Genomic DNA, 25,020 nt, shown 5'->3' on the forward strand with positions numbered 1-25,020 from the left:
CTCTTACCTTTTACTCACCTTTCTATATGGTAGTTTTTCTTATCAGATATAATTTAATGAGACTTGGTAAGGTGCATTGTGTTGTTGCCATTTGATAGAAGGAGGGGTATGTGCAGCTAAATGAGCAAACCAGTATGGTACACAGGATGCTAGGATGCTTCTTGCCAGTATTTGGGGTTGCCAATGAAGGCTGTAAATGCTTTAAGAGTGAATTTGGATCTCTTGCAGCTGACATTAACTTGCTGATTTTCAGTGCTCTACAACACCGGTATGAAACTGCAGATATGTTTGGAAAGTCGTCTGTTGCACTGGTACACTGGTAGGATGTCACCCTGCATGATTGCACAATTTGCTCTCCAGTAGACTGCAGAATCATCTTACCTCTTGGAGGTACCCAATTTAAATAAGTATTTATTAATAAGTATAGTAGATAACAGACATGGCAGTTTACTCTTTCCCAGCATGGAGAGCGGAGGCTTAAGAGAGCTGTCTCCAGTTGATGAGAAACCTGGGGCCTCGGAGCGATTATATATGCCTCGAGTCAATGTCCCACCTGCGTCACCAGCATTTAAACACAGAACGCGACAAGTGATCAAGAGCGCTTCAGCATCAGGGCTGTCCTTAATGATTCCTACAGGTATTTTAAAAAATTGTTGTTGTGGTGAATAGTGTACTGTAGTTGCTATTATTGTTGCTAGGGTCTTTTGCCTGACTTGAATGTTCTTGGTTACACATTTTGATGATTCTAAAGTTATTTTCAGTGATATTTATCTGATTTGCCTTTATTTTATTTCATGACAGTTTTTGCACAAGACAGTTAGTTTAGTATTAATTGTGTTCTCCAGCTTTCATGAGTCTTCAACAGCCTTTTGGTGTTTTCAGAAGATAGCATGCCTCAGCCCATACAGTCTCCAGGAGGGTCGAGTACTGCCTCATCTCGTGATGCTTCTCCTTCCAGGGAAATTTCCCCTCTTGTCAACTCCCTTAAACCTCCTACAATTATCCGCCGAGGCCCGCAAGGCTTTGGCTTCACCATCCGAGCCATTAGGGTTTACTTTGGGGACTCTGACTATTATACTGTGCATCACTTAGTAATGGTGAGTACATATACATACTGGCATATTAATTCAATCATATTGCTGTGTAAATAATAAGTGCTCAAGATTAGCTTTCCATTATTGTAAGGTTACGAAAACTTTTCCCACTTTCATACGATTGGCTCATCAATCAACCCAGAGAAGGTATGGCAGCAATATACAAAAGCTTTAAATGTATACAAAATTACCTTGCCATTCACAATGTCACTTGCATCATCACTCCTGCCAGTGAGAGAGGGTGTTCGGGGAAGTATGCCATAGTGCACTTAACAAACATTTTGGATAGGATAAAAAAAAGCTGTATTTCTGTGAATAATTGCATGCCTTTGAAAGTCAAGAAGAAAACCATAGCAAAAATTTAAATACAAAGTTGCTTTTGTTAGATTTATGGGCTAGGTGTACTCACCTATTTGTACTCGCCTATTTGTGCTTGCGGGGATTGAGCTCTGGCTCTTTGGTCCTGCCTCTCAACTGTCAATCAACTGGTGTACAGGTTCCTGAGCCTACTGGGCTCTATCATATCTACACTTGAAACTGTGTATGGAGTCAGCCTCCACCACATCACTTCCTAATGCATTCCATTTGTCAACCACTCGAAGGTGTGGTCATGAAGCTGAGTGGAAGAGAGCAGACTATCTTGCCAACACCTGCTTCCTCCTGCCTTCCTTCCTTCCTAATTCTGCCATTGTTTCTTCACCTCCACCAGTGGCAACAGCTGGTGTTGCCAATGATGGCGGTGATTGGCGCCATTGACGCTGGTGTTGCTAATTGATTGGTGCCAACCAATCAACCAGGTATCAACCAGCTGCAGCAGAAGCAACATCTGCAACAAAGGGCCAACATTATCACATACAATATAGAGAAAATGTGAGAGACGTAGTAGGACTAAGGAAATGCAAAGACATACTCGTGGGGAGTGACAAGGAAGTGTGTGTGAGGAACTACAGAAGTTTTACAAGGTCTTATAAACAGAGTTAAACTGAAGTCCAAAAAAAGGAAATGAACATAAAATACACTTGACAACTTAGTCACTGAAAAATAGATAAAGAAACCTGGAGGAACAAAATGTTTATATAGCAGTAGGATAAGACCAGGTATCACTGTGGCTACTGAAGGAGGTGGCAGGGATTGTGCTATGAACTACATAGACCTTACCTTTCTCTTACTTGCTTCTTACCTCAATCTCTTACCATATTTTTACCTTCTTACCTTTTTTACCTTTACCTTTTTACCATGCCTTTACCTTCCTCTTCTTTCACACAACTTGATACTTGTCCAAGACAGACCGAAATGTTGTTCTTTCTTCACTTTTTGATGTGTGGTTCAGTCATAACAACTAAATAAAGCTTTCAATATACCAGTACAGTAATAGGGACTGTCGAGTTCCAAGAAATCTGGAAAAAGGCGACAGTAGTGCTAATATTCAAGGAGACTAACAAGAAGCAATGAATTAAATATCAGTGGCACTAACACAGATTTCCTGCAAAGTGTGGAAAAAGTAATTGGGGGGAAAAAATAGTTAGGCACTTGGAGAGAATACATTTTGTAATAATGGGGACATGTTAATTCAGAGAGGGAGAAATTCATGGGCGAGAAACATATTTTAATTATATGAAGGTCTCCTAACTTGCTTTTTGTAATCATTACCAACTTTCTCTGAAATTCTCAATCCTTTTACCTCGAAAGTCATTTAGTCATTATCCATTTACCAGTTTTATCTTGTATAGTAATTTTGTTTACCTGGTAATTCTACAGATAATTATCTTGATGCTTTTGTCATATTAAGACATTAACATGCAACTCTCTACAGGCATGTGATCAATTTAGATTTATCTATCGTCAATCTCTCCATCACATACATGTATACAGTATATCCTTATTAATGCTGATATATTAATGAGACACGTGATAAATTACACGAACATATTTGAAGACCAAACCACACGCGAGAAGATGAAGAAACGACGATGATTCGGTCTGTCCTGGACCATTATCAAGTCGACTGTGATAATCTTCTAGTGTGTGGTTTGGTTGTCATATATTCAACCATGTTATTGTAACTCATCGTCTGCATATGAACATTTTTCTTTCCTCGTACAGGATGTTGACCAACGTAGTCCAGCGTTTGAAGCGGGTCTGCGCCCCGGAGACTTGATTACTCACATTAACGGGGAGCCAATCCAGGGCATGTTCCACACTCAGGTTGTCACTCTGCTGATGAGCTCTACAGATCATGTATCTCTGCGATCAATGCCACTTGACCAGACTTCTATTAGGGCAGGTACGACCAGTATTATCTAGTGTTGATTCTGGGGGGGCACAGTCTTTTGTTTGGCCACTTCATTAGTAGGCTGTCTGTGCAGGTAGGTCACTCTGATGTAGGCATTACAATCCAGTTGATCAGTAAATTCCTGGAGGAAATGTTTAGACTACTGTACATGTTACTAAATTATAATCTAATCTATGCTTAATACAAAGGCATTGTAACATGCCATAATTTTTTATTGGATAGTTTGACAAGGTTATCTGAATGGAATTTTGTAGCGTTGTATATTTGGATTAATTAATGAAACACGATACCTCTTGGGGAAAAAATTATTATGGAAAGTATGAAGTTACTTCTTTCTGTTCTGATGATAATTTGGTTACACCTGCAGTGGTGTAAATAACATCTGTAGCCAAAAAAAATAACAGGGTACCTTTAAATGACAACATCTGTGGTACAAAACCAATGAAAAATACTTACTTGCCAGGTGTTCATGCTGTGTTTTCTCCAGCTCAACATTGTCCTCCAGATAAAAGCAGCTTTTATGCTAATATTTATTTTGCATGTAATATTTATATAACTTGTTTTCTTCCTTATGTTAATTACCTTTTCATTTTGCATATGCTTGCCAAGTATAGAACTTAATTTTTTCACAGTATTATTTCCTATTGCAAAATTACAATGTTTAACATATGCATTAACTGAAGTAATGTGTACACATTATATTTATACTGTATACATTAACTAGGAGACCTGGTCAGAGACAGGGCCGTGGGGACCTTGACTCTCGGAATCACCGCAAGGTATACGGTTATATAAATCCAATTTTCTGGGCGTCTTAAGTCTTTGAAGGAGTTGAATTGCCTGTAGAGTATTATGCATCTACCCACTTGGTATGAGAATTCTCAAGAGTAAAGAGGAACCTTTAAGATACTATTGTAGTACTGGAAGAAAGGGAAAGCAATTAACTTGATCAGGTCACCAGTTATTTCACCAGTACACAATAGTGTTGTTTACTTGACGTAGTGTTCAAGTCTTGATCATGCTTTGTATACAGTATTTTATTTTCTATTTTTAGCATTAATTGAAATCAGAACTTTGTAAAAAGTACTGTACAAAGGAGTTCATTTCTAGATAATTTTGAGCAAATAAAATAGCAGATTAGAATATAACAATGCAGATCTACATTGGAATTTAGTTGAAAAAAATTGTAAAACTAAATTCAAATACAGTAATACATAGATTGTATTATGCATTGTAAGTTGATTACTATACACCACAGCCATCTTGAACACCTGGTAATAAAACCAAGTAAGTGTCATCATCAGAAGGCAGATTAGGAAGAGCTCTGAAGCAGGAAGAAATGTTCTTTAATAATACAGGCACCAAGGAACCGCTCTTGGTAATACCAAGGAACAGCTCGTACACCATTCCCAACTTAACTACTCGTTCAGTAGTCTGTGTTGTACAATGATGCGTGTTGAGGTCAAGTGCAACATGACATATCCATGATGAATAAACCACACATAAGAAGGTGGAGAAATGACGACATTTCGGTCCGTCATGGACCATTATCAAGTTGTATGTGATAATGACTTGATAATGGTCCAGGACGGACTGAAACGTCGTCGTTTCTCCATCTTCTGATGTGAGGTTTGGTTATCATATCTTCATGCACGTTATTGACTCATCATCTGCATGACATGTCCATTGTGTTGTCTGGATACATATTTTACATGTATCCTTACTACATTGCATGTAGTGTATTTGCTTGTTATTTGATCATATATGCCTTATAACATTGCTACTATTTCAAGGGAAATTTAATAGTACAGTAGTGGTGAAAGTATATCAAATGAGAGTCCACATTTAATTATAGTCTACACATTACAATTTTTCAAAAGTTGGTTTGCTGTAAGCATGAGTTTGAAAAAGTGAACTACAAATATAGCAATTTTTCACTTTAATGAGTTTAAACTTTCAATGTACACATATTGGTATGTAGCGAGACTGGCCACATTAAATTTGCGTCTCTTTTTACAGTATTGACAATTTAACTAGTCACAGTCATTCACTTTAAATTACTTATTGTAGGTGGCCGAAAAAGGAACCCTGGGGCATCAAAACTGGCTAAACGCTTACCTGCCAAACACAGGAGGACAAAGAAGGACTCTGACAAGCGACGCAAGACGTCTCTCTTCCGTAAAGTGTCTAATAAGCGTGTTTCTGCTGAAATTCAACAGGTAGGCAATAAACTACTTAACTTGTTAACTTTAATCTGGTTATATTAATGGTTTGGCAAATGCCTGGATTGCAGTAAGAAGTGTAGGAATGGTTATATGCTACTTTCATGTACTGTCACCTTTTACAATGCTCCTTCCTGATAAATACACTAAATGTTACATACCACATTAGTGTAAACATTGTAACCAATTTTCAGCTCTACTACTAGCAGTGGGTTCTCTAAATTTGTTTTCTTTAACTTTATGCTTACAGGCTTCATGAAATAAAAATACAGATTACCACATGTTGGACAGGGTTCAACCAAAAAACCTGTTGTCCATAAAAGCAGTTTGTCATCCTGAAATTTTTTTCATTAAACATAAAATTTTGTTTCGACTATGCTCACTGACTTCTCTATGGCACCAGCTAGTTTTTTTTGTCTCGAGTTGTGTCCTCTTAAATTTGTTCTTCTTTCGTCATCTTTAAGTCATCACAGAATGCTTTCTTTTGAATTTTTTGTTTGATGAAGCCTTCATCAACCACATTACCTGCATTTGTATGTGATTTGTTCACATTACCTGCATTTGTAGTTGACATTGTGTAATATGGATACACCTAAATTATGCATTATCAATATTATCACAGGAATAGACCCTGACTTGCCATGCCACAAAGTGCAAAATGGTTGGAATCATATGCGGGTCGTGTGATCTCTTCCCTTTTCTTACCACCACTATCAGCCACATCAGTTTGCTCTTATTGTCTTATAGCAGAAGTTATTCACCCTGCTTGCTCTAATTACTACTACTATTAACTACAATACTTTGGATCATGCTAGAAACTAGAAACTCGATTCTGGATAAGTTGTGTCCAGGAACCATGTAGTCATCTTTGTCCTTGAATTAAGTCAAATTTGAAGACAAATAGGGATAAATCAAACAATAGTTTAGATTAACATTCACATAAATGTTGGAAGGGGGGGGTTGTTGCTTGTTTGACTCAATTCACCCTTTCTCCTGATGACATTATTTGGTAGCAGGCGTCTCTCGCGTTGCAGGATAGGTTTAGGTTGTTGCAACGTGCAAGGTTGGTTGCTTCCTCGGATGCCTTGAGGTTGCCACGTTTTACTTAAAGGGACCCGGACTTGCGGGTGTTGTTCACTTTGGCCTTGGGTCAGTCTGTGCCTCCTTGTTCTTTCTCTGCTGTGGTTCATTCAGTCCTTCCAACCCCCCCCCCCCCCCCCCCCCCCCACCCCACCAATTCCGGTTCCTAAGTGTCTGAGGGCTTCGGGGTCGGGGCAGGGTTTTGAGGTCTCTGAGATTTTTGCGGTTTCGGGGGTTGCCTCTTCCGGGGTGGCGACAAAGGCATTCGAGTCTGTTCCTCCAGCCGTTGCTCCGGGATCTGACCAGTGGGCCTGCTCTCTTCCTGCTCTTTCAGCCGCCCCGGCCTTTTCTTGTGAGGCTGGGGCTTTGTAGGATGATTCGCCACCGGGGCCTGACTTGTAAGTTCCTGGGGTTGGGGAGGAGCTGACTTGGGGGGGGCCTTGGGCCCCGTTGGACCCTTCCTGGGTCTTCCAACCCTCTGAGCGGGGCTTACAGTTAAGAGGAGTGGGGGTTTTCCTTTTTCCCCTCTGAGTACGAGTTGGCTTGGGCATCGGCCCCTCTCTTCGGGTCCGTCGGTTCTGTCCTTCTTGTGGGTGCTTTTACTGCTCTCTCCCATTTTATCTAGGACATGTATTCTTCTATGTCATGTCGCATCATGTTCGCCTCGTATTGGGATCCTGCATGACCATTGGTCACGGATGCCACTGGGCCCATGTGAGCTTTTGTGCTTGCTTCTCAAGGGTCTCGAAGGTTCAGGAAGATATTCGATACTTCCCATATTATTGGAATGTTTGTCGTCTGCCGGTGAGATTTCTCTCCAGTCCCTTGGACTCGTTGGTCCTCTTCCGTATTCTTATCATTTTTCGATCCTATGTCTAATTATTTTATAATTACATCTTCTCTCCATACTGTCTCGACATTACTATTAATCGTTCAATACACTTTGTAGGCGCCCTCCCCAAAAGACGGGTGGTACAGCTCGATACTCGGGTGCATGCGCCATTTTGATTGCTTTGTTTCTGGGTGGTGTTAACATGTGTTGGTGTTCCGCGTCCTTCTCGCGGGTTATATGCTGCTCTTGCTCATCTTCTCTCCAGTCATAGGTCCCCTGGATACTATGGGAGTTCTGGATTTTATCTATGGGGGAAAACCACCTAGTTACAGTATTTTCGCTGCTTACGGGTGTGGGGTGGCTAGGAGTGGCGACGCCTCCACCTTACGCTATGCCTCATCATCTCCTACTGTTCACACAACTCTGTACATAATCCACTAGCGATGCTCCCGGATTATTACATGACTCAGCTGTGTCGTGACACAATAGTGTCTATGCTCTACAGGTGAGGGTATATGATCTGGTGATACTGTCAGCCAGGCGTTGGTTCTCGGTTTTTTGGATGAGTGTTGGGTGTTATTTGTAGTGTGTTGATTGGCCACTTTGCGTGCATCTTAACGTGACTTTACTATGTGCTTCTATCAATCCTATCTGGATGCTCCTTCCTTGCCTCAGTCTTTGCTCTCTGGATGTTCCTCCCTTGACTCGGTCAATGCTATCTGGTCACTCACTCATTGACTCAGTCATTGCTTTCTGGACACTCCTTCCTTGTCTGTCATTCAGTGCCTGGCTGCACTCTTATATATACAGTACATTGGAGGGTATGTGTGTATGATTACTAATCGAGTAAATTATATTACCACTTGCTTCCTCGATCTTCTTCGTTCATCATCTTGATTATACTCTCTTGTCCCTAGCTACCTGTGCTTGGGCTGTATTTAGGGTCTTTTCATTGCATGTTTCTGTTATGCATATTTATTTCCTTCCTCTATACTACACATTGTTGTCTTTTAGTATGTTAGTATGTGCTTATTGGCTATACTAGTGTGCTAGGTTGCACTGTGTGTGTATGTTCGTTCCCTGCGATTGGACAGCCCCACTGTTCAGTTATAGAACAGTTCTTTCATCTTCTTGCATGTCACTACCAGCTTCTGTGTTGCAATGTCTGCTGGTGGCTGTAGGTTCCCATCAACCACTCCCACCCCTACAGTTCCTTTTCGTTGGGACGGGGGGTGCTCGGGTTACGGCCATGGCTACGGCCTTTTCCTTGTTCCTTTGCCGGATTCCTAGTTCCCTGGGGGACGTTCCTTCTGGTTCCTTGCAGCCTTGGTTTCGGGGGCTGCTTGTTCAGTGTCCAAACCCAGGGATTTTCCCTCGGCTCTACCTCTTTTCTAATTGTCGGTCCGATCCATTAAGGGGTTGGTTCCGTCTTCTCCTCGAGTCTTCTAGTCTGGTACTTTTGACTCAAGTCTCTCACCATCTGTTCGGTGATCAGGTGGCTTCGTTGATGGTGTCCCACCTGTGTGCTTCGGCTTGGCAGCAGTATGGGGTTTTGCTTGGCGGTCCTTACTTTTCTTTTTGTCTCTTTGTAGGTATCCTGCGCTTTTTGTTGACGTGGTCCTGTCCTTCTCTCACGGAGGTTTGGGGCTGTTGGCTTGGCACATATTGTCGCCTTGTCTCGTGCAGCGCTGGCAGAACCGCTCCGGTTTGCTTTCGGTTTTGATGTTTCTTCTGCACCATGGCGTGAGCTGTTTCGGGCGTTGTTTCCCTCCGGCTTGCTCGTGTGCCACCTGAGCCGTACTGGTCTTTTGAATGGACTGCTCTCGTTTCTGTCTTCTCCTGGGTTTGTTGTTTTCCCTTCAGTTCAGGATTGTTCCTCTAAGGCTCTTTTCCTATTGGCATTGGCCTCTGGGGGGTCAGGTTGTGGAGCTTCATGCTCTTCTCCGGCACAGGGGTTTCTGCTCTTTTAGTCGTGGTGGTCTGTTTGTTCGCCTGCAACAGTCTTTTTTTTTTTTTTTTTTCCTGGCGAAGAATGAGACTGCTGCTTTCCGGAGGGGTGGTTGGGTTGTTGATGCTTAGTTGGTCAGGCCAGGGGTGCATCATATGTTGTCTGGTTGTGGCCCTCCGCCATTTTTTGCGGGCCACAGCTTCTGTGTCTGGGGATGCACTTTGGATTGATCCGGTTTCCCTTCTTCCCTGTTCGCGGGTACGGGTCTCTCAGGTCGTCCGTAGGGTTATTAAGTCTAGCCAGCCTGCGGTCTATCCCCGTGACCATGATGTTTGTCTGTTTGCTGCTCTTGCTGCCATCTTTGGTAGCATGTCCTGGGCTGACATTCGGGCATGGGGTTTTTGGCGGTTGAACAGGGTCCTGGCTGCATGCTACCTTGTTAATGTTTCTGGGCCTAGTCGGGCCTGTGTCGCTTTGGGTCGATGGTTGCAGCTGGTTGTCTCGACTTCGAATTGAGATGTGAACACCGATCGCCTCCCGGGTAAGTCCCCTTTATTTCATTTTTCTCTGGTGAAGTAGCTCCCGGGAGCCGAAGGGGCTTCCCCAGAAAACCAGCGTCGAGTGTAATGAGACGTCATTTTTTGGGCGAGTCCCGGAGGCTTCCTGGCAACCCTCCCTCCCTCTGGTCGGCAGTTTTCGCGTTTTTTGACATCCAGCCTCAGAACTGAGGTGTGGATCGCCGGTGTGGGGTCTGGGGCTCCCCCTTCCCTCCTCCGGGGAGGGGGGGAGCTGCACAGACATGAGGCACGGCTCGTGTGACGTCATGTTTGTTTGCTCGTTTTCATTTGGAGAGTTCTGTCTACTCATTTGTCTATTTTCATCGTTTTTAACCAGAATAGGGGTTTGTTTTGGGGCACTGGGTGCCTGTCCTGGTTGATGGCAGATATAGAATGCTCCAAAATCACATGTGCATTTCTATAGGCCATTGCTCCTCATGCCTCTCTGAGGGGGGCCAGGTTCTGGCTCGTGGTCCCCAGTTAGCCTAAAACTCCACCGACATTGACTGGTGCCAAAGTTAGGGATAATCATATCGGCCTGGATAGCTCCGTGGAGCCTCTGGGACTCGCCCAGAAAATGGCGTTTCATTACATTCAACGCTGGTTTTTTCCTTTATATCTTTCATACCCTCTTCTGTTATATTTTCTTTGAGGAACCATTATTCTTCACGTTATCTTAATTATAGAAGAGCAGGGTACATACGTGTAAATAATGAAATCTTCACAATGTTTTATTAAGGGTTTGGTGCACTTCTCTTGGCTGCTTGTTAATCAGAGGAGTATGGGTATTGTTTCAGCTCATCTTCTTGAGCTGCCCCAAAACTTGTGCAAACCTACCCAACCATGCATGAAAAACATGGTTGTTTATGAGCTGCTATGATTCATAGTATTTTATCTATTGGGGATTTTGGTGTCAAACTACGATGTATTATTTGAGTGGATAGGTTTATTGTAAAGCGATGTTCAGAAGTGTTCACTTGTTACCGAACGCTTAGTGTGGAAGGTTATGTAGGTAATGAAGCTTATCTAAAAAATGTGTCCACGAGTGCACTATGGAGAGGGTACACTCGGAATTTAAAAAAAAAAATTGACTTGTATTCTCATATATTAGTAAGAATCATCCGTGTGGTGCATCTTTTGTGTCTTTATAAAACAAATAATTAATTTTTTTACCCATTACTTTTTCCATTCTTAGAGCCTTTGAAGAAATACTGTTCAGTAGAGTATAATAGAAAAATATTGCAGGACTTGACTATGTTTGAAAGTGGAAGAGGGCAATACTACATAGGTTGTAGGGTGAGACATTGACATTAATACATTCTATACTCCATGGGAAATTGAGAGAACTCCATTAGTACTCTGGGGGATAATTTAACGTAGTGGAAGATTAATATAATGTAAATCTATCTTGTTATACTTGTCGGTAATTTGCCATAGCATGCTGCTGAAGAGAAACAATTGTTAATTTGCTTGGTAGATGGTTTGTTTGGGTATTTAAATACTGCAGGGTACTTAATTAGATAAAACTGGAAGAACTTTTAGGGATATAATGCAGATTCAAAGTTATTTTGAAGTGATAGAGACAAGAGCCTAGTAATGGCATGACTATTATCACTGTCTTGAAGTATCTTGCTTAGTCATTGATAATGCATTGAAAAATGTATTTGTTTATAGGTTGCATGATTATGAGAGCTAAGAAAACCAGATACTGCATTAATTATTTAAATAAAAAAAAAAGGAAATTGTATGCTTAAGAATTGAGGAGTTGGTACTAGGGTACTTTAGGGGTAACATTCTTCGTAACCCTTTCAATGTGTATTAGATTTTAGATATGGATTCATTTTTCGAAGTCCTCTTTGAGCAGGGGAAGTGAATGAAGCTTGAACATCATAAAGTCATGTGTTAAGTAATATAATATTTTATCAGGAAGACTTACTGCTGCATGAAATTGATTTGGTCATTTTGAGGCTACGTGGCAAACAAGACCAAACAATAGCTTCTCAACTATTTTTTTTAGTTAACTAATGTACACAGTCTACATAATTACCTGCCAAGCATTTGCATACATTTACAAATATAGGTGAATTAATTTTACTACCATGTTTTGTTATATGAAATTAGGTAGGTGAAGTATTTAAATTGTTTAATGTATATATTTATTATTAGTATATAGAAAACTGCCTAAGTGGGAGAAGATTATGCTATTGATGTTAGGCCCCCAGTCCAAGGATCAAGAGTCTCTTGACTAGGCTAATCATAAAGGATAATGAGAAGGCTCTATATTTGGGCAAAAATAAATAAAAACTCTTCTCTACTTTGGCATTTTTCTTGATACTTGTCAGCAGTCTCTTCACTTTTCATTGTCAGTGGTGCAGCATAAAGTACGCTGCACCACTGACTGCTGTGACGAGTCAGATTTTTGTTATCGGAATGTTTTATCATTTCATCCATTTCTTTTGCAGCTGACTACCCCTCAGTCGGCTCCTGTTTTATCTCCTGATTTTGTGCCTCAGTTCTCGGCTACTTTGGTACGATAATGTGCTTCGTGCAGCAATAGCCCCAAACCTAGTTTTGTTGCCTGTGTCTCACACTGTACCTTTGTCTCATCACTTGGGGACTTGTTGCAAACCCTGTCTCACCATTGGCCACTATTTGCAAACTATGCCTAAAAAATTGGTTAATGGTTTTGTGAGTGCCTTGTAATTTATATCAATGGTGGCACAGTAACCCAATTCATCAGATCTGAAAACTGAAATGTATAATTAGAACAAATGGCAATACATTTGCAATTGGTCAATGGATCAAGACTACTACTGATCAGGTTTGAAAATATAGTCCGAGTATCTGTAGCTTGGCCACCTTAAGTTATGTGCTGCAGTGCGTCCAACATTAGTGTGTACAAAGGTTAGTTTACCAATTTTTAGGCTCATAGTACATTGAAAGTACATTTAGTTTCCAACTGACTGGGGTTCCTAACAGCTATGGTATTTTAATACCACTTGCCTATCAATAATCTATGCAGTATTTTAATTATTACAAAATTATAGAATGTTTTACGCTGGCATAGATAGTGCAGATCTGCTACAAATACTCACTGCAATTGGCACAAGAAAGATGCATTTCTCCTTGTGTTATTAACAGTTGTACATTTGCCTTTCCATACTAATCTTAAGGTTTGCCTTGCTAGTTTGCAGTATATGTTGATTTATTGAAGCTAATCATAGTCAGATATTTGTATTCTACCAAATTCTTGAAAGCTAATACAATAATGGATGAATTTGGGGAATATGCTACCATCAGCAATTTGTTATTAAAATTTTGAAACACAAACAATTGAAGGAAAATTATTAATAGTTCAACAATAAAATTGTGTAATGAAGTGCTCAGAGATGTTTTACAACACGGCGTTATCAGCTATTTTTCTAATTAAATTAGTTTACATTCGGAAGAGACTTGGTGTGGAGATAGTTACAGATTTATGGAACACGTGACCAGGTACTACATAACATGTTTTTGTCCCAGGAGTAATAAGTGTTTTGTATTGCTTATGCATCCAAAACATAGAAAATGACCATTCTTCAAACTTTGTTTTGACCTTTGCTTTTGACAGCTGAAGGTGGATGTCTTGAAGGTACCTTCACTCTCTTGAGTGAAGTAAAGCAGACTCCTTTGCTCTAGATAAGTAGTTGGCAGTCTTAGACATTTTCCCTGAGCTGTCTAAGGTAATGGTCAAAGCAAAGTTTTAGATGGATGGTAGCCATTCCCTTGCTTTGGATGCATAAGCAATACAAAATAACACTATCTAGGAACCAAAATTGTTAGTGTGTAATAAATGCAAAGTTGCTCAATAGGTTTTAAGAGTCGGTTAAACAGATAAGTGGTTGTGGCTGGATATATGTTGGAGTTGCATCATATAGGCTCAATATGCCTTCAGCAGTTTCCTCTGTTTTTATGTTCCTATAAATTACCTTGCTATTAATATTTATCAGTGCAGTACATAAATGTGCTTAAACCTTTCTATTTTTATTAAAAGCTGGTTAACGTTTTGCATTGTCGCCTCGGTTTGAATTCTGTTCCCATCTTGGGTCACAATGTTACCTTACCTTGAGGTGCTTCGGGGGCTTAGCGTCCCCGCGGCCCGGTCATCGACCAGAACTCCAAAACCAAGATGTTGCTAACAAGATTTTTTTGGAAATAGCTTTTGAAGTGCTATAGTAATTTTGTTGTTGTTATTATATATCTTAATTTCAGGCCATATAGGTTTCTAGCACAGAATATCGTAATACAACAAATGAACATATTTACTAAGGAATTTAGGTGTTTGGCAGTTGGGTGGTTGCTACTTTTTTATTTGATTTCATACTTGATACTACGGTTTGGTGCTTGTTTTTAGTATGTGCTGCTGCTTATCAACACACTGGTGCCTGTTGGGTTCAGGAGCCCTTTCTTCCTTGGATGTCACTTGAGGGCTGCTAAACTACAGTTTTGGCTAAGCTGCTTCTCGTGTGGCTATTTTGTAGGACTATGAACGTTTTCTGCCACTAACTACAGTTGATCAATTAAACTCCAATCCCCTATTTTATGAGGAGGTGTATGACCATTTATTTTAGATGCTTTTCAAATATCCTTTGCAGTCCTTGGTCTCTTCTGCCAAGTTGGGTGGGTGCTCAACTTGTTCAGCCCTACTAACTCGCTTGGCATCTTAGTCCTCCTCTTTGGTTCGGGGTTTGAAATGAATTATTTGAGCTTACGAGTGTACAATCAGTTGTGGGGCTGGCACCACTGGGGTTGTGGAAGGGGAGGGAGTACCCCTCTCCACTGATTTCTTTCATTTGCTTGTGCCTCGAGAATTTGTTTTTTGGGATTAGAGGCAACACTAGATTTCTTCCCTTTGTTGAGGTCTTGGCCTCTGATGGGTATAAAAGCTTCCCAAACTGATTCTTGCACCTCTGCCTGAGGGGTAGGGGGTCTTGTTGAGGTTCTGGGAGTTTCCAGAGGAGGGACTGTAAGTACTCTGTGCCAGAGGGTATGATGCTCCGTTCAAACTTTTGTTGTTGCTGTTGGACGTGGTCTGTCATCCCGGCTGGTGGGCAACCTGCTCTTTTCTTGGGACACGTGGCGTGGCTCTGTCACTTGCAAACCACAAGAAGGCAGAGAAACTTGCAAACCGTTACTTGGGTACATTTTGTTAATCATTAATATGGATGCAATATATCCCTGACTTCATTTTGTCTACATACCATTTTCTTAATTACGTTGCCAACCACAAACAACATAGTTCATGGTTGGCAAATGATACTCGGGTCAGCTAATACTGTAGGCAATATTGTCAGCTGCAGAATTATTTATTACTTTAATTACTTAATTTTCTCCTGTTTATTATGAATATCAAATTCTTGCTCTGAAGCTTTAAGTACAAAAGTATAGAAAATATTTTCAACTTTTGAAAATGTTCTGATTTTTTCTAGAGGGAGCCTGTTGTGGCTCCCTGAAGCTACAGTTCTGATATTGTGCCAAACTATTATAGTGCCATAAATATTGATATCTCATCTCAAAATCAATAAAAAGAATTCTCCCAACAATGTAAACAAATGAAAAAATTCACGAAATTAGTGCAAGCTCTTTCGCCCCTTGTTTGGCAGGGGAGGGGGGCGGAAATGGGTTAGCCAACTGCTCCATCCTCAGTTCTTGCTGATGGTAGCTAGTGCCTGGCTGTCTGCTCTGGCTCCTGTTTCCTGCTTTAGCTAAATGGTGGTTTTTGGCCCTTGTGGCTGCTCCTATGCATGCTTGTACTACATGAACCAGGAGTATAGGGGGCTTGGAGTTGCATGTGCACAGGGTTTTCTTCCCTGTGCGCTCCCTAGTGCTGTCCTTGCACTGTCAGGAGTTTCTTCCCTGTAGTGTTTGGGCTTCACTTCTTAGAGGGCTTCCTTGCTTGTGGTAGTCATCACCCTGGGTAAATCTGTTTTTGGCTTCGTCTTCCCTGAGGTCGGGTGCAAATTCTGACTGATAGGGTAATTACCCAAGTGTAATTACCTAAGTGTAGTTACAGGATGAGAGCTACACTCGTGGTGTCCCGTCTTCCCAGCACTGTCATATAATGCTTTAAAACTTCTGATGGTCTTGGCCTCCACCACCTTCTCGCCTAACTTGTTCCAACCGTCTACCCCTCTGTTTTGCGTAAGTGAATTTTTTTATTTCTTCGGCTTCTGTGTTTAGCTAGTTTAAATCTATGACCCCTTGTTCTTGAAGTTCCAGGTCTCAGGAAATCTTCCCTATCAATTTTATCAATTCCTGTTACTATTTTGTACATAGTGATCATATCACCTCTTTTTCAACTTAATTCTAGTTTTGGCATAGTTAATGCCTCTAACCTCTCTTCGTAGCTCTTGTCCTTTAGTTCTGGGAGCCATTTATCTTGAGGTTATCTTGAGAGGATTTACCTTAGTGTCCCTGTGGCCCAGTCCTTGACCAGGCCTCCTTTTTGTTACACATCCCCAGGAAGCAGCCTGTAGCAGCTGACTAACACCCAGGTACCTATTTACTGCTAGGTAACAGGGACATCAGGGTGAAAGAAACTTTTTGCCCATTTGTCTCGGCCTCCACCGGGGATCGAACCCGGAACCTTAGGACTACGAATACAGAGCACTGTCCACTCAGCTGTCAGGCGTGCCCCACACCACAATAAGCAAATTAACTTTAGTTTCATGTCTTTGCACCTTTTCCAGTTTGTTGTTGTGCTTCTTAAGATATGAGCACCATACGACTGCTGCATATTCCAGCTTTGGTATAACAAAAGTCGTGAACAGTTTCTTTAGTATTTTGCCATCTATGTATTTAAAAGCAATTCTGAGGTTAGAAAGTGTAGCATAGGCGCCTCACACAATGTTCTTAATGTGATCCTTAGGTGATAGTTTTCTATCTAGAACTACCCCTAGATCTCTTTCTTTATTAGACTTTCTTTAAAGAGTTCTCACATAATTTATAGGTTGTGTGGGGTCTATGTTCTCCTATTCCACATTCCATAACAAGGCATTTATTTACATTAAATTCCATTTGCCAAGTGGTGCTCCATATACTTATTCTGTCCAGGTCTTATGAAGGGCATGACAATCATCTAAGTTTCTTATCTTCCCTATTATCTTAGTATCATCAGCAAACATGTTTATATAATTCTGTATTCCATCTGGTAGATCGTTTATGTAGACAATGAACATTACCAGTGCAAGAACTGAACCCTGAGGTACTCCGCTTGTAACATTTTTCCAGTCCTATACACTTCCTCTTATTACTGCTCTCATTTTTCTATCAGTCGGAAAATTTTTCATCCATGTTAGCAGCTTGCCTGTCACCCCTCCAATGTGTTCCAGTTTCCAGAACAACCTCTTATGTGGAACTCTGTCGAAAGTCTTTTTAAGATCCAGATAGATGCAGTCAACCCAACCATCCCTTTCCTGTAAAATCTGTGGCTCGATCATAGAAACCGAGTAAAGTTGTTACAAAGGATCTTCCAGATCGAAAACCATACTGACGATCTGATATTATATCGTTTGTCTCCAGGCATTTTACCTATTTAGTTTTAATTATTTTTTCCAATATTTTGACGATTACACTTGTCAACGATACGGGGCCAGATTCACGAAGCAGTTACGTAAGCACTGATGAACGTGTACATCTTTTCTCAATCTTTGGCAACTTTGTTTACAATTATTAAGTTAATGAGCTCCGAAGCACCAGGAGGCTGTTTATAACAATAACAGTTGATTGGGAAGTTTTCATGCTTGTAAACTGTTTAATAAATGTAACCAAAGCCGTCAAAGATTGAGGAAAGATATACACGTTTGTAAGTACTTGCGTAACTGCTTTGTGAATCTGCTCCCAGGTCTATAATTGTAGACTTTTGTAGATTGGAACTATGTCAGTCTTTTTCCACGCGTCTGCTACGACTACTGTACACAGGGATGCCTGAAAATCAGGTAAAGTGGAATGCTGAGCTCAGATGCACATTCTCTTAAGAACCCATGGTGAAACTCTATCTGGGCCAACTGCTTTGTTCTTACATAGCTCCTTTAGCATATTTTCCACTTCATCTCTAGACACCTCTACATGCTCTATGTTGTTCTCTGGAATTCTTATTGTGTCTGGTTCTCTGAAGATTTAATTTTGTACAAAGACACTTTGGAACTTTTAGTTTAATGTTTCACACATTTCCTTTTCCGTAAATCTGTTTTCCATTTTCAACTTCTGGATATTATCCTTTACCTGCAATTTTTTGTTTTGAATGTGTAGAATAGGCCTGGTTCTGTTTTACATTTGTCTATCCCTTTTTCAAAATTTCTTTCTGCCTCTCTCCTTACTGCCGTGTAGTTGTTTCTCGCATCTTTGTTTCACTGTTATGTTTGGGGGTTTGGCCTCTTCCTATATTGATTCCATTTGTGTGTCTTTTGATCTCTGGCCCTCTTGCAATTTCTGTTGAACCAAACCTCTTTCCTGGTTCTGCATCTTTGCTTTGAGATAAATTGTGTTTTGCCTTTATCATATATTTCACAAAACTTGACATACATCTCATTTACTTCATGTCCTAACAGCAAGTCTTTCCAGTCAAATTCCTCAAAGAAATATCTGAGTTCCTAATAATGACCTCTCCTGAAATCAGGTTTTTCAACTGCTTCAACCTCATTTTCTTCCAGATTATAATGCATTGCATACTTTATTCCCAAAAAGGCATGGTCACTTTTACCCAAGGGAGGAAGGTACTGAATGTCAAATATCTTCCTCTTTCCTGGTAAATATCAAATCCAGCATGGAGGGAACATCCCCTTCCCTTACCCTCGTAGGTTGTTTAACATGTTATAACATGAATGTTTCCAGGATAAGGTTTACGAATCTACAAGTACAAAAATCCTCTGTTCTAGCTTCATATATCTCCCAGTCAATGGATTTCAAGTTGAAGTCACCGACTACCAACAGTCATGATCTATCTTTATCAGCTCTCTCTATAATCTCTCTTATTATTGCTATAAGACTCCCATGTTTATTATCCAGCTCCTCCTTTGACCATGTGTTGCATGGCGGTGGACTATATGCATTTATGATCGTTAGTTTTTCATCCTGATTGCAGATCTCTAGTGCTATTATGTCAACTTCTCGTGGATTGGCATACATTATTTTGTTAACCTTTAGGTGTTCTTTCACCAGCACAGCAACACCTTGTGGCGCTGCTTTTCCTAATTTTTCTGTCCCGTCTCCAAACTGAGTAGCCCCTTGGGAACATGACCTCATTTAAAATATCATCTTCAAGTTTTGTCTCTGTGAGTGCAACAATGTCTGGTGTCTGCAGCTGTATTACGTCACTTAACTCCAGTATCTTTGATCTCGCTCCATCTATGGTGGTGTATGCACTTTTCAGGAACATGTTTCCCCTCTCCTTATTCTTCACTACCCCCTTTCTCTAGTGATTTTGTTGATTTGCCTTCTTGTACTATTTTACTGGTCTGCCTACCCACTATCACTTTGTAGAAAAATGAATTTATTTTTTCTTCATTCCTGCTCTCATTTAGATGTTTTTCCTCGACGAGGTTCAGTTTCAGCATCTCTGTTTTCTTTTGAAAGATCTCGTCTTAATGACCATACTTTCTCTTCCTCATCACTTTGTATTTTCTAGTATTCCTTAGTACTTCTTCCATCTGTTTGGCACCATTTAGGGTGATCCTCAAAGGTCGATCTTTCCCTTTACGTACTTTCCAATCCTTCTGTAGTCGCAGACATTCTCTTTGGTAGTAAGACCTTCCACGAGGCCAACAATTTTATCTACTACTTTCTTTTCTTCTACAGCTTTTCTGACCTAGATGTTATCTCCTTTTCTTTGCAACCAAAAATTATCAGAGACTTAATTAATTCAATCAACTGTGTTTTGCATCAGTTTAGGATTTGATGCCAATTCCTTTCTAACTTCCAGCCTAATGTTTGTTTTATCCTGGTTGCTGCAGTGTTTGGCTTCCTTTACTGCTTCTTCTGTTTTTACCTTCTCCTTGGCCACTTGTGCATAGGCAAGTTGCATATCTTTCTTGTACTGTTCTATTCCGTGTAACTTCCTCCATCTGTACTGACAAAAGCTGTTTTTCCTGTTGGATTTCCTTACCTAATCTATTGTAGTCATTTATGTTTAAATTTGCTTTAACTTCTTCTAAATCTATTTTTAAGAGTTTATTTTCCTCTTCCATGGCTTTGCAATTTGTTTCCAATTGATTCTTGTCCTTGCATAAGTCTTTCACTAACTCCTCAAGACATAAAACTTTGCTATTCAAATGGTAATTACTTTCTCTCATATTACTGATTATTTCTACATGAGAGTTCACTATAATATCTAATTTTGCCAATTTGTTGTGTAGACTGCTTATATCAATGCTTTCTTCATTAACAATCTCTAAAATCTAGCTCTGCTCTGTTTTCCTTCTTGCTGGGAGCCATCTTGAATGTTATTGTCTGCACTGTGAACACGAGGGCAACTTTTCTCATCCATTTTTTTACTTCACTTGGCACATTCGTGTTATCTCGCCTATTTTTCCAAAGCACACCATATTTATGTTCCTTGGGACGCCACTCACTATCATCAACTTGTACTACAATACTTAGGAATTGTGAAATATCCTGGAGCTCCTCTGATGCAGGTGTTGACAAAAGGGGTATCACCTTTCAAGAAAGGTTGCACTGGGGTTTGTGCAACCTAAACAAGACATGCCAGGGTTGGCTTTCTCAGCCTCTGTTGACCTAGGTTGGCCTACGTTTATCTGTTCCCTTGTATACATGACTCTGTTCCCTTCATCTTTCTATACATAAACTTCCCTTGCCAATAGGGAGACCTGTTTCTTATTGGAGTTCCGGTGTCATGATTCCAGTGCCTGGCTTTCTGCAGATCTTGGAAAATCCCTGCGGGTTTGGTGGTCCACTGGATAATCCTGCTGAACCTGCTTTCGCCATGTGCGAATTCAAGGATTGTGCCACATGGTGATGCTTATACCTTCTGCCTCCGCCATACTGCTTGCTGGGTCGGTGACGACTTTGACCTCAAGTCATGGGGGGACTTGTTCACCACACGTTACTAACCTAACAAACCCTTGTGGTGATGATCAGGGTTTTCAGGCAATGACTGCTTTACACTTCAGGCTTTCTGTTTTACAGCAGTCTGTGTTGTGTGCCCAGGTAGATGCCCCAGTTGGTGTTTAGGAACTCTGATTTGGAGGTGTTGGTTAATTCAACCATGGTTCAGTCTGCATATGTTCTTCCTTCTCCTTCTAGTATGTTGTATTCTCCCTCTGGTCTTCCCTCTTGCTTCTGGCCCCAAATCATATAAGGGTTTCAGGGCCGGGGCAATGTTTAGCTCGGGATGTGGTTTGGTCAGCTTAGGGGTTCATCCCATCTGACATGGGTGCAGAGGCAGTCAAGCAATATGATCCCGCCAAGACTTCTAGTTCTTCTTTTCAGCCAGTCCCAACCTTTGAAGCCTTTCCTTTGGACTCCTCTTCTCTATCCTGGGTGGTGGGTGTGCATGACAGCTCTGCCCTGGGGCCCTAGGCTGTGGTTTCCAGGGCTTGGGGGTGGGGAGGGGGGTAGTCTGACATGGGCCCTTGGGTCTCATTTGATCTCTCATAGACTTGTTCCTTCTGTTGAGGGTGTTTTGTTGCAGGGTATGGGGTTTTCATATCCCCCTTCCCTATATGAGTTTGATATGGGTTCGACTTCCCCCACGGTTAGTTCCGGGTGTCCTTGGGGTCCTCAGATTCATCCTTCCAGAGGTTTCCAGCTTCTGAACTTTCCCTGGCAGAGGCTTCGGAGGCATGCTCTGCGTACCTCCTGTGCAACCCGGATTTCATCTCGGTGATGGATCTAGCCTCTTTTTGAGTTCGGTTCTTCTCCATATTTGATATTTTATGAGATTCTGGAGTCGTCCTGGCTGGTAGACAACTCTTTGCTTTTGTTGGGGCTTGGCCCAGTTTGTCCGTTCTACTTGAGTGACGTGAGACTACTTCTGTGTTACAGGTGCCCACTTTCTTTGTGCATCTCAGTGTCTGCCTTTTTGCTCCTGCTCCCCGAAGAGATGTTGGGATGTTGCAGCTCTGTTAAAGTTCCTCACTTGTCAGTTAATCTGGTAGCAGAAGACCTTCACAATCATTTGCACCTGTGCTGCTTGAACCTTCTGGAGCTGCACTCCGACTTGCTCTCGGAGGACTTTGGGGCTCTCACTGGTGTTCCTCTTTCTGGGGTTTTGATCTCTGCAGAGGCATCATTGGCGACTTTTTAAGCTGCATACCCCTTATTCTTTGGGAGGCAGTGGCCGCATTTTTTGCCTCTTGGCTCGCGTGTTGGCAGACCTTGCTGGCCTTCTTTTTAGATTCGGAGTGGGTCTTAGCTCTTCTTTCAGCCTCTCCTTTTTCTCCGTTGTTGTTTCTGGAGGAGGTTGTGGAAAGGTTCTTGTCCTCGGTGGCTACTGCTTGCCATCCAATTTGAACTTACTGTATCTTTAAGGGGTCATCCTTGTGTTTCGAGATGGTTTGGCAGGGCTAGGGCATCGCCTTTTGTATGGTCGGGGTGGGCCAGTTTGGGGCCAGTGGCCAGGTTGCATACTCTTCCTTTGTCCTGTTTTTTGTCTGGTTGGTGCCGTGCTCGCTCCTTTCAGAAGACTGGTTCAAGGGGGATCGATGTGGCCCTTTTGTGGTTTGCCGGGGGGTGGGTGGGAGCCTCGTGTGGTTTGCCGGCACCTGATTCCCATGATTTGTAGGCTTTTCAGGTTAGTTCATGTGGCCTGCAGCGGAGTTAGTCGGTCTCTCTTCCATTCAGGGGAGTTGGGTCTTTTTAGGCAGGCCTCCTTTCCTTGTCTTTGTTGGGTCATCACGGAGAGAGTGTCTTTGGGGGTGGTCAAAACAAACCCTTACCTTTGGTAAGGGATCATTTGGTTTGGTGGGTTTCCTCGCCTGTTTCTGGTCCCAAAACAGGACTCTCTGAATCTCCAGTTCATCCTCAACCTGTCTGGGTTGAACTGGTACATTCCTTTCCCCTCCTTTTGGATGACCACATTGTCCCAGGTCTGTCTCGTTCTCGAGGTGGACACTTGGATGATTTTCCCAGACCTCCAGGACATGTACTGGCATGTCCCAGTCCATTTGGGGTTCAGGGATTGGTTAGGCTTTGTCATAGGGTGACAATCTTATGATTTTCAGGTCTGCCAGTTGGGCTCAATCTGGGTCCTCAGTTCATTTCAATTTGAACACTCTCTCCATGGTGCCTTGTCTCAACCAGGAGAACCCAGCTCTCTTTTGAGCTGGACTCTACATGTAGTTCATTTTCTTGTTTCTTGGGGTTTGACTCTCCACGATGTTAACCTCCAGGAAGTGGCAGGTTTCCTTACTTTGAGATGGTTTCGGGGCTTAGTGTCCCCGTGGCCTGGTCCTCGACCAGGCCTCCTGTACATTGAGGGTGTCCAGTGTATTGGCTGACTGTCTTTCTTGGTTCCATCCCAATTCTGTGGAGTGGAACGTTGATGCGGCTCCTTACTTTGGCTTTGCCAGACATTTAGGTGCCCAGTTGTGAACTTTTTCATGTCGGCTAAGGGCACCATTTCCCTGACTGCGAGGTTCTCGAGGTAGGTGTCTTTTGGCTGGACTGGTCGAGGTTGAGGTTTCTGTACCACTCTCCCACGGTCCACGTCCTGGCAAAATTGGAGTCCTACAGGAAGTTAGGGATGATTTTTTTTCCATCATACAACTGAAGGTGGCAGACCCAGTCTGCCCCCCTCCTTTGTCTAAACGAGAGTGGAGGTGAGGCAAACAACTGGTGTTAGTTTCATGAATTTTTTATCAATTGTTTACATTGTTGGGTGGAGTTCTTTTGGAGATTTTGAGGTATCAATATTTCTTACAACTGGCAGTGATCTGTTTTGTTTTCCTGACTTTGTAGCTGCTTCCCTGGTGATGACAGACATTATTATAATTCACTGGCAATTTTATCATTATGCCACTGCTCTGTGCCTCTTTACACGAGACCAGGTTCTGGCTTGTGGATTCCCAGTTGGTCTAAAAAAACTCGGCGACTGATGACACCTAGTAGTTTGGCATTATATCAGCACTGCAGTTTCAGGGAACCACTGGGGCTCACCCAAATATTGGCATTTCATGCATTTCAATGCTGTTTATTTTGAATGGAAAGGGGGGTAGGGAAAGAGGATTTTAAAATGTCAAAACTTTTTGAATACTTAATCTTAAAGTAAAGAAGAAAGCAATTGTTATTCATAAGTTGTTAGGGAGAAAATGCTACAAAAGTATTGTGACATGATCCAGTAGTCAAACATCTGCCATGTGTTAATACATCCAGTGCAAGTATGATGGCCTAGGTGGGTAATCTAGTTAATAAAAAGGTATATAGCTAAAGGGAAGGAGAAGCAGCAGTCATGTTGTATTCTGTTTAATGACTGGCTTCGTGTATGTAGGTGAGAGTTTTCTGAAGTTGCTAAGTGGGGGTCTGAGCTTAGGTATGACTCGTGAACCCGTAAAAATGTGAACTGTGTGTTTGTTTAGTTTATACTATTTTGGTCATCACAAACTTAACTGAAGCACAATATGTTAGGAAAGGTTGATACATTGAATTCTCTTTCGATAATTTTTTTTAATTACAATACTTTAATTGCAATAACCAAATTCTTCACTTGAACTATTGGTTGGTGATAGGCTTCTTTAATGACAATTGGTTTTCCCTGAAGTGTTGCAGTATGGCCTCATCAGCATGGTGGCTGCTTTTATATAGTATACAATCTACTATGTTTTTAAAGTCACATCAGTTCAACTTTGAATAAAGCAAGGTCCCTCCATGCTTGATTTTCTCGCCACTTCTTGTTAACATTTTACTCTTCCATTTGTTTAAATTTACAAATTAAAGAATGATTTAATCTTGTGTGTGTTTCTAAAATAGGGCAGTATTTATAAAAATTCACTTGAATTTAGT

At 41.5% G+C, this 25,020-nt stretch overlaps 1 protein-coding gene across 1 annotated transcript in view; it reads left to right on the forward strand.

Annotated features, from left to right (window-relative positions):
• LOC123764692 (microtubule-associated serine/threonine (MAST) protein kinase dop) overlaps positions 1-25,020 on the forward strand; it is a 421,441-nt gene that overhangs the window by 391,117 nt on the left and 5,304 nt on the right. The window contains 5 exon segments of the mRNA XM_069302486.1: positions 447-637; positions 883-1,097; positions 3,198-3,378; positions 5,458-5,606; positions 12,489-12,554. Of these exon segments, the coding sequence (XP_069158587.1) occupies positions 447-637; positions 883-1,097; positions 3,198-3,378; positions 5,458-5,606; positions 12,489-12,554 (802 nt within the window).

Source organism: Procambarus clarkii, chromosome 48 (genome assembly GCF_040958095.1).
Source record: "Procambarus clarkii isolate CNS0578487 chromosome 48, FALCON_Pclarkii_2.0, whole genome shotgun sequence".
Classification (NCBI taxonomy): domain Eukaryota; kingdom Metazoa; phylum Arthropoda; class Malacostraca; order Decapoda; family Cambaridae; genus Procambarus; species Procambarus clarkii.